The following is a 13,629-nucleotide window of genomic DNA, read 5'->3' on the forward strand; positions in this document are numbered from 1 at the left end:
ATCAAGCATAACAGTCATATTTACAATATGCAATTTAACTGCAATGACACACATAAGAACCTCTTTATCACAAAATTTCCCTGAGACATTTGTGTCCTCCTATCAATATGAAAAATAGCGTCCAAGGGTAAGCAGCACACTTCAGTGGGAAAAATAATCTATCCCAAACCCTGTCCATTTCCATCAAAGGATACTATCTGGAAGACATAAAGGTACATAAAATATACTTATTATCACATGTAGTTGTTGAACATGAAGAATTTCATGTTTTGATGGAATTTCACCCCCAAGAGACAAGGTCAGTACATGATAGCTGCATCTCCGCGGTGCTGAAGATGTGCTTCACCCTGATTTCTCTGCATTGCCTCTCCAGCTGATTTCTGTATTGTGAATACATACCATAGAAAAAGTGAAAGGCAAACAATAAAAGTACCTTACAAAGAAGTATTTCCCACCTTCCAATAGAAGCCGAAGCCATTTCTAAAGGAATCCAACATATCTACTGCACATGGTCCCTCGTCATTCCAAAGAAGAGAGAGAAATAGCAATAAAAATATTTTGCGATTCAGCAAATCAACCAGAGGGATGTGGATTCTATGCATATTAATACTGACGGAATTGACTACACATTATTGCCCTCACACATCTTAGATATGAGTGGTGAAAAACTGATGCTATTGCTGGAATTGCATGCAATCAACTGGTCCTGTATTTGTTTTTGATCATCAAAATTCATGGTATTTCATAAGTCATAGATGGTACCTCTAAGAAGACCTTGACTCCCACTCAGTTCCATCATTTGGGTTAACTTCATAACAGCATTTCTTAATTAGGGTCTGCTTTAGAATGCCCACGCTGTGCACACTGCCCGGTGCCACACAAGTGTCCACATTATACCCAAACAGCCTTTCTCTAGCAAGTTCCTGAAGTTCGCCCATGAGCACTGGGTCCACTGTCCACGTTACTATTCCTTAGGGACCTCCAATTACATATCAAATATCTGGAAGAAGACAAGGTTAACAACCGGCAAGCACATGTGCCTGCTGCAGTCACTTCCCTGAAAATGGAACATTCTGCTTTTAAAAAGCAAATTCAGGTTTCAAGTGCACACGTGCAGAGTTGGTAGATCAAAACACAATTAACTGAGCCATGTGTGTATCCAAAGTGATCTGAAAAGCTGATTCAGATTCTGTCCTATACAAATATTCAGTGACAGAGAGTTAGATGGGGATTTCATTGCACAACAAATAATTAACAATTATATACAAGAGAAAAAGAAAAAATTTAAATGTAATCAAGAAAAAACTATGAGGCCGATTACACTCAACAACTTCTTTGCACTACAACGCAGTTCAGAGTGAAAACAAAATGATCATTCTTGTTCTTTTGTGACGACAGGGGACTCCTGGTTGGAGAGTTAGAAAGTGAGGGCTTTTGAAAAGGTAACATCACTGTTGGGATGAGACTCCATACCCAAAAGCGATCCCTTTCCAGTGCCTAACTTTCTCTCGGAGGCCTGCCCTTGCACCGGGAGAATGTGGATCCAGTGACTGGTCGTTTAAGAAGGGAATCAAATAAAACACATTCATGACTTTGGCAAAAGAATGCATCTGTCAGCATAGAGGTGACAGGCCTAAAGCTGCTGTTGAACAGGACATCCGTGTGTTTATCTTTGTTAATCTGTACTGGTTTCTAGAATAATAAATGCCACTTCTATGGTCTAAAAGAAATAGATGGAAACATTTTGCTCCCTTTCTGGTCAATAAGGGCAACTGTATGCATTTGAAAACACCTTTAAATAAATCATTTCTTTTTTTTTTCTTTTTTATTTTTTTTACTAAGGTGTGACCTCTGACTACTCTTCTCTTCTAAATGTTGTTGAGCATATATTATCATTTGAGAAAGAACTTTATTGTTCAAACTTTCACCCACAGCTTGGTTTCTTTCCAGGTGTTGGCGTCTATCACAATTACAATTTATGCCCCTGTGGGCCTGTGCCTCCTACACAGTGAGGAAACGTGCCCATTCCATACAGGAACAGATATAAAAAATAATAGTGCAAGTTCAAATTCAGTTGGGATGGAAATAAAATCTTACCTGGGTAAGTCAACAAAATCATAGCATTTTAATTTTACACATAAATTTCACATATGGATGGAATTGGTTTGAAGGCTGAAACTGACATTTTTCATTACTGTAATTGCATCTGTTATTTAAAATTACAGTGTATTTGTAATCATTAATTTGGCTTAAAGACAAAGATTCATTGGCAATTTTCAAAGGCATTAGTTAAAGGACATTTGGATATCGTTTAAGTTTTGGATGTACAAATTGTAAAAATAGTATGGATTCACATTACGAGATTTTCCATACTATACAAAAGGTTCTTAGGTTTCAGTCACTGTAAAATATATTGAACTAAATCCTGTTCAATGATGCTAAAAATATATCAGTGTAAATAAAGATACCAGAACTCAGTGAGAAGTAAATAAAAAGCAGAATTCCAGCTTCCAGATGACTAATTATATAGAATTAGAATGCCCTTTAAGCAGTTAGAAGTGCAGTCTGACTTGGTAATAAGGGCACGTCTTGGTGATCCACCAGTGAACAGAAGCCAGTTGAAGAGATTTTAGCCCAATAAGAATCTAGAGAATTTTCATCGTCAAGTCTCCCTACAAAGGAACGAAACACTATTTGGTGTTCTGATTTCTTATGTTTTTAGGGATGTCTCGGTGAATAAAGAAGCGACTTATATTTCGTTATATAGCTTATTTTCATTTCAAATTCTCAAATAATAAAAACTGTAAAACAATGGGGCTAATTTTAGTAAGAAGGGAATTAGAATAAGGAATATTGCATCTCTTTCATAGATTCCATGAAGTCTTCAAAGTGCTCTAAAAACACTATAAGTTTGATTAGCAGCAAAGCATTAGCCTAATCAAAACCTCTCCTTCCTCCCCCCTTCTAGATGTATATAGACATTGTACAGCAACATATTCTATTAGTGTAGCTTACATCCGACAATTTGACAGTTAGTCCCAGAGGCTGTGCAAGGTTACAAATACTGTCTACCGTCTTTAGGCCACTAGCACCCAAGTGGTTAAGAGAGAACCAATCCTTTCCTTAAAACAACAACAACAAAAACAACAACAAAATTCAATCACCTATTTTGAATTTCTTTTAAAATAAAAAACAATGGGGGAATACAGTGAATCACCCAATATATTATTACTCTGGGGCCTGTAATTTTCCCTCTCTAAAACTATTTTTATACATGGAAGGCTAGATGCCTTTAAACGTAGTTTCGGCAACTCTAAATATAAAATATCCCATTGAAAAATATGACTTTTTGTGTGTTTGTTTTGTTTTCTCTTGTTTTTTAACGTGGAGGAAAAGTTCTGTGAGGAGCGAGTTTTCTTCCCACAGATGAATTTTGCAGCATTTTCTCCCAGCAGCACGCTGAGAGCCCTGTCCTCTCGTGCCTGCTGGATGCGAGGAGCAGAGCCTTCCCACACTGCTGCGGCCACATAACCTAGCACAGGACCTCCAGAAAGAGGCCTTGCAGGTGCCATGGCATCTCGGTCTTGTCTTTTCCACACCCTTCCAGCAGCTCCCAATCCCTGGGCATCTGGTTGAGCTGAAGTCCAGAACCTGAGCTTCACTAGGAAAACCAAGTCTGTTCAAAATGCAGGGTTTTCATCTTTTGGTTGGGTGATTCTTGGTCCCCCATGGATAGGAGTGATATCTAGAAGATTCAAAAGTGCAAAGAGTTTGCTGTAGTCACACATATTTGATTTCACACATTCAATTTCAAAAGCAGTAGCTCAGGTGTGTGTGTGTGTGTGTGTGTGTGTGTGTGTATAAATCACCGTGAAGAAAAGATGATTCTAAAACAAAATAGGATGGGGGATTTTTAGAAAGTCACCTTTTTGCTGAAGTTCAGTGCTAACTGGATCTTTCTCAAATTATAAACTCAATTAGAAATGATAGCCCTTGAGAGAAGAAAATAAACACCCAAAGTAGCTTGTGCTTTTAAACATCTAATTTACATGTTATCGGTTCATTGGGGGAAAAAGCAATGCAAAGCGCAGATTTTTTTATCTTGCAAATTTTGCTTCTCAATACAGATTGCATTGTTAAAAATGGTGATATGTGCCCCTAAGTATATAAGGATGATATGCTTGCCATTTTTTCACTCACAGGATTCAAGCAGTTTTACTCTCACAAACAACAATGATAATATTAAGTCATGCTAAGCTGTCTCTTTCTGGTAAGTAAGCTAAATGTTTATGAATGTAAAATATAATGAATCATACACCCTGAAAATGATGAAGAATACAGTGTGCTTCAGGCTGGCCAAGCCTGTTTTGACCTCGTTTCGTTTTCTTTATACTACTTTCTTCCTCTCAACTCATTCTACTTCCTCTTCCTGGAAGCCCAGAAATGAAGGATTCCCCATTTTGCTGAGGGCTCCTTGCTGCTATGTCTCTTTCTGTTACTATTTCCTTTCCCTACTACAGCATTTTGTGCCCAAGACGGTCTTCCTAACCAACTGTCCAAGCAGTCTCCCCTTTATTTAAACAGTTGCAGAAACTGTCCCTAAAGAGAGCTAAAGAGATGGGTAATGGCTTCATCCTGAGGCTGTCCGTCTGATAATGGTATCTCTCTATCCCTGACTAAATGGTCACTCTATGGCCGAAGCTAAAAGCATGCTATATCTTGGCTTCATGCTTTTGCTGCTGACGTAAGTTTGAACTGACTGTCTGAAGTTGTAAACTTCGATAATACAGAAACTATGTATGCAGTTCTTGGTGTGGTGCTTGACCAAGATCACTAGTAACATTCTGCAATGATGATGACAATGGCAATGAGAGCAACAGCAGATCTGGGCAGGTGCTGGTGACTTCCGGGGAGTTAAAGCAATGTTTCCCACTTCCCACCACATGTGAAAGATTGAAGAAACACTGGGCTAAACAAGGCCGACAGATTTCTTCCTTACAGCACATCTCAGACTCTGTGATATGGTAACGTGTGTCATCATCCTCTGAAAATGGAAAACTGTCCTTTCACAGTTTCCCAGATATGTTTGATCACAAAATTTTATTTTTCAGGGAACATTTATTAGCATCTGTGAGAATATTGGCTAGTCTATGGAACCAATTAAGGGAATACACTCCAGTGACTCTAAATACTAGTACAAAATAAATACATACATACATACATACTAGTACATGTCCAGTGATATTTAGCATCCTCCATCCTCTGACTACAGAAAAATCATCACTGACATGGCTGATTTGATTCATATTTGGAATTATGTGTGTTTCCAGCTTGTGAACTATTAGGTGCTTCTAAGTGGAAGCTGACTTTCTGGGTAATTAATTTGGAACACCCATAAACAAGTAGTTTAGGCACAACCAAGGGTTCTTTTTACTAGTAAACTGTGAGGAGTCTTCCCTCAAGGTATACTCTATCATTGTTATTAGAAGATGAAAAGGGAATATCATGGCTGTAAGAATTTTTAAATGGCTGCTTCATTTTACTTTGGAGCATTTTAAGAATATTTTACGTATGTCCTATCCAACGTATGTTGCTTGAACTTGACCATTTAAGTCATGTCTCCATAGTCTATTCACTATTCTGAATAAAACTGTAAATAATTTTTGGTCTTTGTTACTAGGCATCTCATCATCTATTCATCGTAATAACAAAATGTGCGATGTCTTTTAATATAGGGGTGCATCTTTGAAAGTAAAAATAATGTTTGAATTTTTTAAAACTTAGTGACAGAACTTAAAAAGGATAAAAGCGAATTTAAAAATAAGACTACAACTAAATTTTTTAGGGAAAAATAAGAGCTCTTGTAAGAGCTTCCCAACTTCCTTACACACCTGGTTTTTCACTCACATTTAGTTTATTTTCTGCCAAAGTATGAAGCCATTCATGGCCCGTGATCCTGAGTCTCTGAGCATATGTAGATAAATCATGACAAAAATGACTTTTGCCCCCACTCTAAGCCAAAGGCACTTAAAATAATAAGGGGCTAAGAGTCAAGAACAAAGACACTCAATCTATTCACGGAAAGTTGGATGTACTCGACCCAAATTGAAAATGAAAATTCAAAATCTCTCCAGGGAAGGTGGGAGAAGAGTGATTATGAAGATGGTGATTTCTATTAATAATATACCTTTGGAAAAATGAGACTTACTCATCATTTCTCTGTAGTTATAAATCACAACAGAACTAAATCTACAAAGGTAGTATTTTGGAAATATGTTATCAAGCCAAAAGAACAAGCAGTTGAATAAACTTAACTGTGTGATTCATACGAACAACTTGTTGTAATAGGAAAACTAAAAAAAAAAAAAAAAAAAAAAAGCTCGAGACTGAAATAACCTCAAAAAAGAATCTGATTTCCATATAATAACCTTCGCAGAATGTTCTTGAGGCCTCGTTCTCATACCATGGCTAATACCTTTGGAGATGACTTCTGGAATGATTGATTGATTTTAATATGAAATTTATTGTCAAATTGGTTTCCATACAACACCCAGTGCTCATCCCAATAGTGGAATGATTTAAATAGTGGTCACAAGATAGCTTCACCAGCTGGAAAGGAAGGCAGCTCCTTCAGGCATAAAAGGCCACTTTGAGAGAACAAACTAAAACAACTTGGAGCCACACAGAGTGTGGATGTGGCTGCTTAAGATCAATGTGATGGTCTGTTGGGAGGGGCTCCTTAGAAAAGTCAAGAGGCAACTCGGATGCCAGACACGGTGAGTGCCCACCTCCCCTCATCCACGCCACTTCACAGCGTGCCGGCCTACTTTCCAGCTGCCTGCACCTGCGTTTCTTTTCCTGAAGATTTCTCTGGCCTCTGGAGTCTGCTCTGTCCACCTTTACAGAAGGCCAGAAATGCCAGGGAACTAACATTCTCTGGGCAAAGGCCGCAAACAATGACGGATGGAAACTGGACGACAAATACCCGGGTTGCCTCAGCCCTTGAGTGGGATAACTGAGGTACGTGTTCAGTACCAGCTCTCAGATTTCCCGAGCGGGATCAAGCCCCCATCAGCCACAAGGGTAAATTGCTTCAAAATGAAACCTTTATTGAATTATTTCTTCACTCCCCTACCAGCGTTTCCTGGAATTGGCTCTCAAGTAAACTAACTGTAGTCAAACCTTTGTGCCCAACACTGTGCCCAATGGTAAATGGCAGGAATCAGAACAGGACAAAAGTCAGAAAATAGTATATTTTTTAAAGCACCAATAGTGGTTATATTAGAAGATAATACATAGCTCCAGTAAACTGAGGTTTCTCACTTATGGTGATCAAGAGGCAATATATAACAACAAATTCCTTTCCCACCAACATATCTTAAATTCACCAGAAGTGATTCTTTGTTTAGTTGTATTCTCTCCCTCCCTCGCCCCTGCATTCTATACAAATGATGGGTAGATTTCAGTGATGGAAATCTGAGTTTACAGCTCTACTAGAATGGAACAAATGTTTAGTTAAAAAAAAAAAAAAGCTTAGAAATGCCTTTCCATTTCATTATGTTTCTTATTTTTTAGGAGAGTAAATTACCACTAAGCTATCACCCTTTCTTTTTCAACACAGAAACAGCAGCTGCTTCCATACAAAAGATGGGCAACACATACTCTACCCATGGTTGTATCTAGTCTAAGCCAAGAGATTTTACAGAAGTATTTAAAATGAAAGTTGAAAAAAAAAAATCTCTGGAATCCAGGATAGAGAAATCAGATCTAACACCCAATGATCTCAACTGATTTGTCACATTTGCAAGAAAATTCCAGATCTCACCTGTTAGATTTAAAGTTGTAATAGCCACTTTCTTCTAGGACTTCTTCAATCACAGTCTGGAGTTGAAAAAAAAAAAATCAGGTTAGTATTGAATTAAAAGCAACAAAATAAAATTGTTCAAAGGCACTGCAAAAACTTCACCTGCATCTGTTCATACGTTATTCCCTCCTCCAAATCAAAGCTGGTGCACAGACCTGAAATAGATAGATTATGGAAAGTCTGAACTCCGGTTCGTATTTTCTTGATTAGACTTTATTGGCGATTACAACTTAACTGTAGTGAAAACAGGGTGAATTTAGACATGAGGAAGAGGAGTACTTATAAGCACATTCCAAATTGTCTTGCTTCGAATATTCAAACTCTTTGTTTCTCTTCCTTTAATAACTGGCTGCTTTTGGGGTGACCATCATAAAATAATACGCAAATAGTACACAAAGGTATAGGGGCATCTCACAGGGTATAAATCGGGTAATTTAGTTAGAGGGGTGTGTGTGTGTGCACACTACGGACAGGTGAGGAGTATTCCAAGCGCGAACTACTTGATTGGTGAGTTTTCCGATCAAGAAATTCTCCTTAATCTACAAGCAAAACCAGCAAATATGTGCTAAAAAGAAAATGAATTCTTAGAGGGAGGCAGAAATAGACAGTGAGAGACAAGGAATACCTGGCCCTTTCCTATGACTGCCTAAAGGGAAATAGAATACATTTAGTGCCAGAAGGCAAGACTTTCTTGGATGTCTGTTCTAAGGATGATCTACCAGCACCTCGCCCAACTGAGAGCCACCCGAGGCAACGCTGACCAGCTTCCACTGCAATCAATCAGCACTGGTGTGCTGGGAGGCGCGGGAGCTCCCCTCCACTTAGGGCAGACAAAAGGTGCTGGGTTGACGTTGAGGGGAGGCGTGGGGCTGACGAGTCCTGGCAGGTCGTCTTCAATGCTCTGCATCCAGGGGTTCCCAAAGTGCCCGCAGGCTCTGCTGTCTGAGCTGGTGGCCAGCCTGCTGGGACGGGACTCGTCTGCCCCACCTTGGGGTGGCATGTCAAGCTGCCACAGGCCGCCCGGGGGATTTGCACCAGGACTCTCGGTTTCATCAGAGTTGCCGCTGTAAGAAGTCTGGCCCGCAGACTGACTGGCCTGCCCTGGGGGCACTTTTAAAAGCAAAAGACTTTCAACAACAGTTTATCTTGAGCTTATGGGTTTCTCAGGGAGTATTCTAAATGTAATTCTGCCTATGGGTTCGCTTCATCCCAGGGGTCCAAGACTTAAGGAAAGTTTGAGAATTCATACATGAGATGATTTGCCTAAATCGGGGGAGTGAGGGCAGAGTGAGTCTCCCTCCCTTTAGCCATAATTCCTATCTATTTCAGAACTCAGTGATGTAACCCTAGTTTATAGGGACTTCAAACTATTTAGGAACTCTAAACCTCAGAGTAGCTTGAAAACCTCTTCTGAGAGTTCAATTATCATGAGAAGAATTACATCACGCTGAGCCCCTGCTAATGGCCAAGCACTTTGTATATGTTTACACTGGCCCTCACCATCACCCTAAAGTGCAAGTACCATTTTTACCACCATTTTACAGGCAAGAAAACCGGGGCTCAAGGGGTCGAATAATTTGCCCAAGGTCAACTACTAAATGGTTAAGCCGAGATTCAAATATAGGTATCCAGGTTTTGAGAATCCACACCTTTCGTCCCTAGGCTATGTGGCCTCCCTATGTGAGATTTATGCAAAAAAGAAAACAATGTAAATATGTCTAATGTGGATTCTGCAGGTAAGTTTCAAATTTTCTCCATTTTAAATATCCAAACTCTTCACTTCTGCTTTTGGGCATTTGGTTTTCCATCATCAGATAGCAAGAAGAAATAAAAGGAAATACAATTCACCCACACAGATTCTGCAGTTTGTTTATGGCATTAGTAAATGATCAAGGAAGCTGCCACAGCAGGGTACAATAAATCTCAGGGAATTTCTATATTCCTACTGTATATCCTTTCCAACTATTGCCACAGATAATCAAAATAAGCTCTATCTTTCTTTTAAATTGAAGATAATCTTTTAAGGGTAAGCTGTTGATCCAAATAATAGATTTCTTTGTGAAAGCCAGATTTCCGGTGTTGAAGGCCATTACCTGTTGGGTCATCTGGGGACAGGCTGTTTCCACTTGATGAATAACGTAATAAATGGTAATCCACTGTGAAAAAGTTGGGCTCGATTGGTTCTGGAGATCCCTGAGATAACTGGAACAGAAAAGGCAAAGCCACATGTTATTCTGCACTCAGAAGCAAATGATAGGAGATCACTTTCCCTATGTCTCCACATGGATAATTTAGTGCTGTGGTTTTCAATCCCTTGTAAATAGATAAAGGCACATCATCCTTTCAAAAGGACTTGTAAATTAGAGGCAGGCAAATTATAGCAGAAGCAAGGTAGACAATTCCCTGGTCACATGAAAAAGTAAAAACAACTCTGCACTTTTTAGTTTTATGAGAGCAAGATAAAAACAGATAGAAAAATAATGGCATGGGCTTGGAACATCAAAATGTTATTTGTATCAGGCCTATGAGGAATAACCTCCAGTTATTCAGCAGAACAATATGTTTAGCCCACATCATCATTGTTTTTCATGTATCTGCTTTGAACAATGCCTTCTTGTTTGACCAACACAACCAAGTTTCTTAATGCATTTTGCTAAATTACTGTTGCTTAATTTTAATCTCCAAATATGAATCCCCAACACTCTAAAGGAGAGAGTAATTCACTAAACGACAGAATTTATTAAGGTTCCAATTACTTAATGGTCTTCTATAAAGCTGAATTTTTTAAGCAGAATTTTAGGCTATAAATATTTCTCAACCTCCTTTCACCTTTAATTCCAACCAGCACTCAGGCTGGCCAAGTTTTCATGCCTGTGTTAATGTAACCTATTAAAATGCCAATTCTTATTAATAAACCAGAAACAAATGGCACAATTTAGACTCTGCAATAGTAGTTGCCTTGGATTCACATGCTCTGCTCAGGAATTAAAATACACCATTGTTCAATCACTTGAGAAAACTCGCAGTATTCATTAAAATTCAACAACTATGCCTACCCTGTGACCCAGCAATCTCACTCTTAGGTATGAACACAAGAGAAATGAAGGACTTCTGTCCATCAAAAGAGGTACACAAGAATGTTCATAGCACCTTTATTCATAATAACCCCAAACTGGAAAAACCCCAAATGTCTACAGACAGAAGGATGGGTAGATATATTGTGGTGTGCTTATCCAATGGGATTCTGCAAAGCACAAAAAAGAACAAACTGTAGATACAAACCGTAACAGGAACAAACATTGAGCAAAAGAAGCAAAAAGAAAACACAACGTATGACCTCACGTATATGCACGTTCACAATCTGGCAAAGCTAACCAATGGTGATGAAGGTTAAGATAACAATTACATTGTGGCAGGGGATTTGACCAGGAAAAGGCAAGCAGGAACCTTCTTCAGCACAGGAAATGTTCTACATAGTGATGAGGGTGGTGGTCACATGGGTGAATGTGTCGGTAAAAGTTCATGGAGCTGGCCAGGTACCTCACTGTAGGCATTGTGCACTTTGTACCCTAATGAAAAACATTTTATATGAGCAACTGATAATTATTCCATCTATGTACTTTGGACACTATTAGTACAAATCATTTTTGTGTTTTCTAGTCTCCATGTTGCCAACAAATGTTGTACTGTAGAAAAAACTAAGGTTCCACCCTTTTTTATTCTTGAAAATTTACTTTCTTTACTTCAGTGACAACTGATAAAACTAATAACCCATTTGTAAAGGGACAAGATCATAGGATTGTAACATATCGTGATGCAGGACGATCAGATAGTCACATGCTTACTAATGCTCTCGTCAGTGCCATTAGGATGCCACAGAGGTAGCCCTGATCGCTCGGCGTTTCTCAGAGCCAAGCTAGGAGCTTGCTCCAACTAAGCTTAATACGTCTTGTAATGCTGAAAACGATTTCCTGGTATTGCCTTCCAAACGACTTCAGATGGGATTGTTTTTCATGTGATTGAGCATAGGAGTAATTTGGCTGCCTGAAGTGCTCATCCTAATTATAGAAGGCTTATTTAAGTCAACTTAATTATTTAGTAAACACCTTGGACTCCTCTTTCCCAGACGGGAAGTGTTTAAAGCTGTACAGTGATATATGTGAATTGTGACCCAGAGAGATCAAGAGAGCCATTTTACAATGACAAAGGCAAGTTCTTTTCCTTGATGCAAACCTTGAAGAGAGGAGTACTTGAGATTTCCAGCGCCTTTCACATAAGCAGTGTCCTTTAGCTTAAGAGCTGCAAATCCTCAGAGGGATGGGCCCATGGATGAAGGCAAGGGCTGAAATTCGGTTGAATCCCTTTTGTGTGTTTGAATCCCAGATACGTTTATTTTTATTCCAGAAACTTCTCGGAACTTCTTGTAGTGCAGTGTTTCGACCTACATATTCTTTCAGTATATCGTTTTTGCCCCTCACTGTGTGTCATGATCTGAGCAGGTTTTGTAAAATAGAGATGAAAACCATCGAATCCCATATACCAATGGTCTATCCAGCTTATCAGCACCAGGCTGGGCAGCATGGAGGACACAGAAATGATGTGGCCTGCAATTTGGGTAATTAGGCTAATATACACGAACAAAACGGTGAAGGAATAAACACTGAAGTGTAAAATGAGGTGGGGAGTTCTAAGCTTCCAAAAAGAAGTATGCTTCAAGAAGACCAGCATGATTTTCAGAAGCTCTGGAGCAGAAACACTGGAGCCAAGTCTTGAAGGATAGATTTGGGTGGATGCAAGGAAGTGAAGCACACATTCCAGGTGAGTAGAACTTGGGGGCAAAGGCTGGGCACTGCATACCAGTAGCAAGGTGAATAAAGGGATGTGACATAAGTCCACATTATAGAGACGTGGGGATCTAGGCTGAAGAGAGGAAGGCAAGTGCCGCTCATTAATTCAGTGGGGATTTTCTACCAACTATTGTGTGCCACACACACAGATCCAAACAATGGAAACAACCAATGGTGGCCAAAAATTCTACCCTGGAGCTTACTGCCTAATTGGGGAGGAATATGTCTGTGAAACAACCACCTGGATATATGGGAAATTGCAACTGTGCTGAATGCATTAAAGGACAGATCTATGCTTCTAGGAGAACAGACAGATTTAACTTAGACGGGAAAGGTTTTCTGGAAAAAATGACACTTCTGCTGAGAGCTGAAAGAATCAGTGAGAATGAGTAAAGGATGGAAAAGGAAGGTCTTTAAAGGCAGAAAAACAAGCATTTGCAAAGACTTAGGAGGAAGCTGCATGGTAGACAGGCCTCAGTGCCTGTGGCTGGTGTAATTTCGACCACGAATGGCAAGAGAGTAGGAGATCAAGGTGGAGAGGTGGGCAGGGCTTGGACCAAACAGGACTGTCAATATGGTGGGTAGGATTTGGCAGTTTATACTAAGAGCCCCTGAACAGTTTTCAGTGTGTACGGTGTGTGTGTGTGTGTGTGTGTGTGACATGATCAGATTCTGTTTTGAAAGGATCATTCTGGATGCAATGTGCACAGCAGTCTGCATGAGGCTGGCGATGCCAGGGTGGGTGCAGACCCAGAGGAAGGCTCCTGCAAATAATGCCAGCCTAGAAGCTGGGAGCCGGAGTTTACATAGTGAGGCAGGAAACTGGAGGCTGTAAAGGTTTTTGAGTATGCCTTTAAAAAAAAAAAAAGCTATTGTTTAGAAACTCTTAGTCCTGCAACATGGGTTAGAGAACAGGGA

General features: G+C 39.6%; 1 protein-coding gene across 5 annotated transcripts in view; it reads right to left on the reverse strand.

The window, feature by feature from the left end:
• Nucleotides 1-213: 213 nt before the first annotated feature.
• NEK10 (NIMA related kinase 10) overlaps nucleotides 214-13,629 on the reverse strand; it is a 223,549-nt gene continuing 210,133 nt past the window's right edge. For all 5 annotated transcript variants that reach the window (XM_049628906.1, XM_049628904.1, XM_049628907.1 and 2 more), the window contains 4 exons: nucleotides 9,958-10,066; nucleotides 7,967-8,019; nucleotides 7,826-7,881; nucleotides 214-3,745 (listed from right to left, as the gene is read on the reverse strand). In XM_049628906.1, the coding sequence (XP_049484863.1) occupies nucleotides 3,697-3,745; nucleotides 7,826-7,881; nucleotides 7,967-8,019; nucleotides 9,958-10,066 (267 nt within the window). In that variant the 3' untranslated portion in view covers nucleotides 214-3,696. The remainder of the gene's footprint in view (nucleotides 3,746-7,825; nucleotides 7,882-7,966; nucleotides 8,020-9,957; nucleotides 10,067-13,629) is intronic.

This window comes from Panthera uncia, chromosome C2 (genome assembly GCF_023721935.1).
Source record: "Panthera uncia isolate 11264 chromosome C2, Puncia_PCG_1.0, whole genome shotgun sequence".
Lineage (NCBI taxonomy): Eukaryota > Metazoa > Chordata > Mammalia > Carnivora > Felidae > Panthera > Panthera uncia.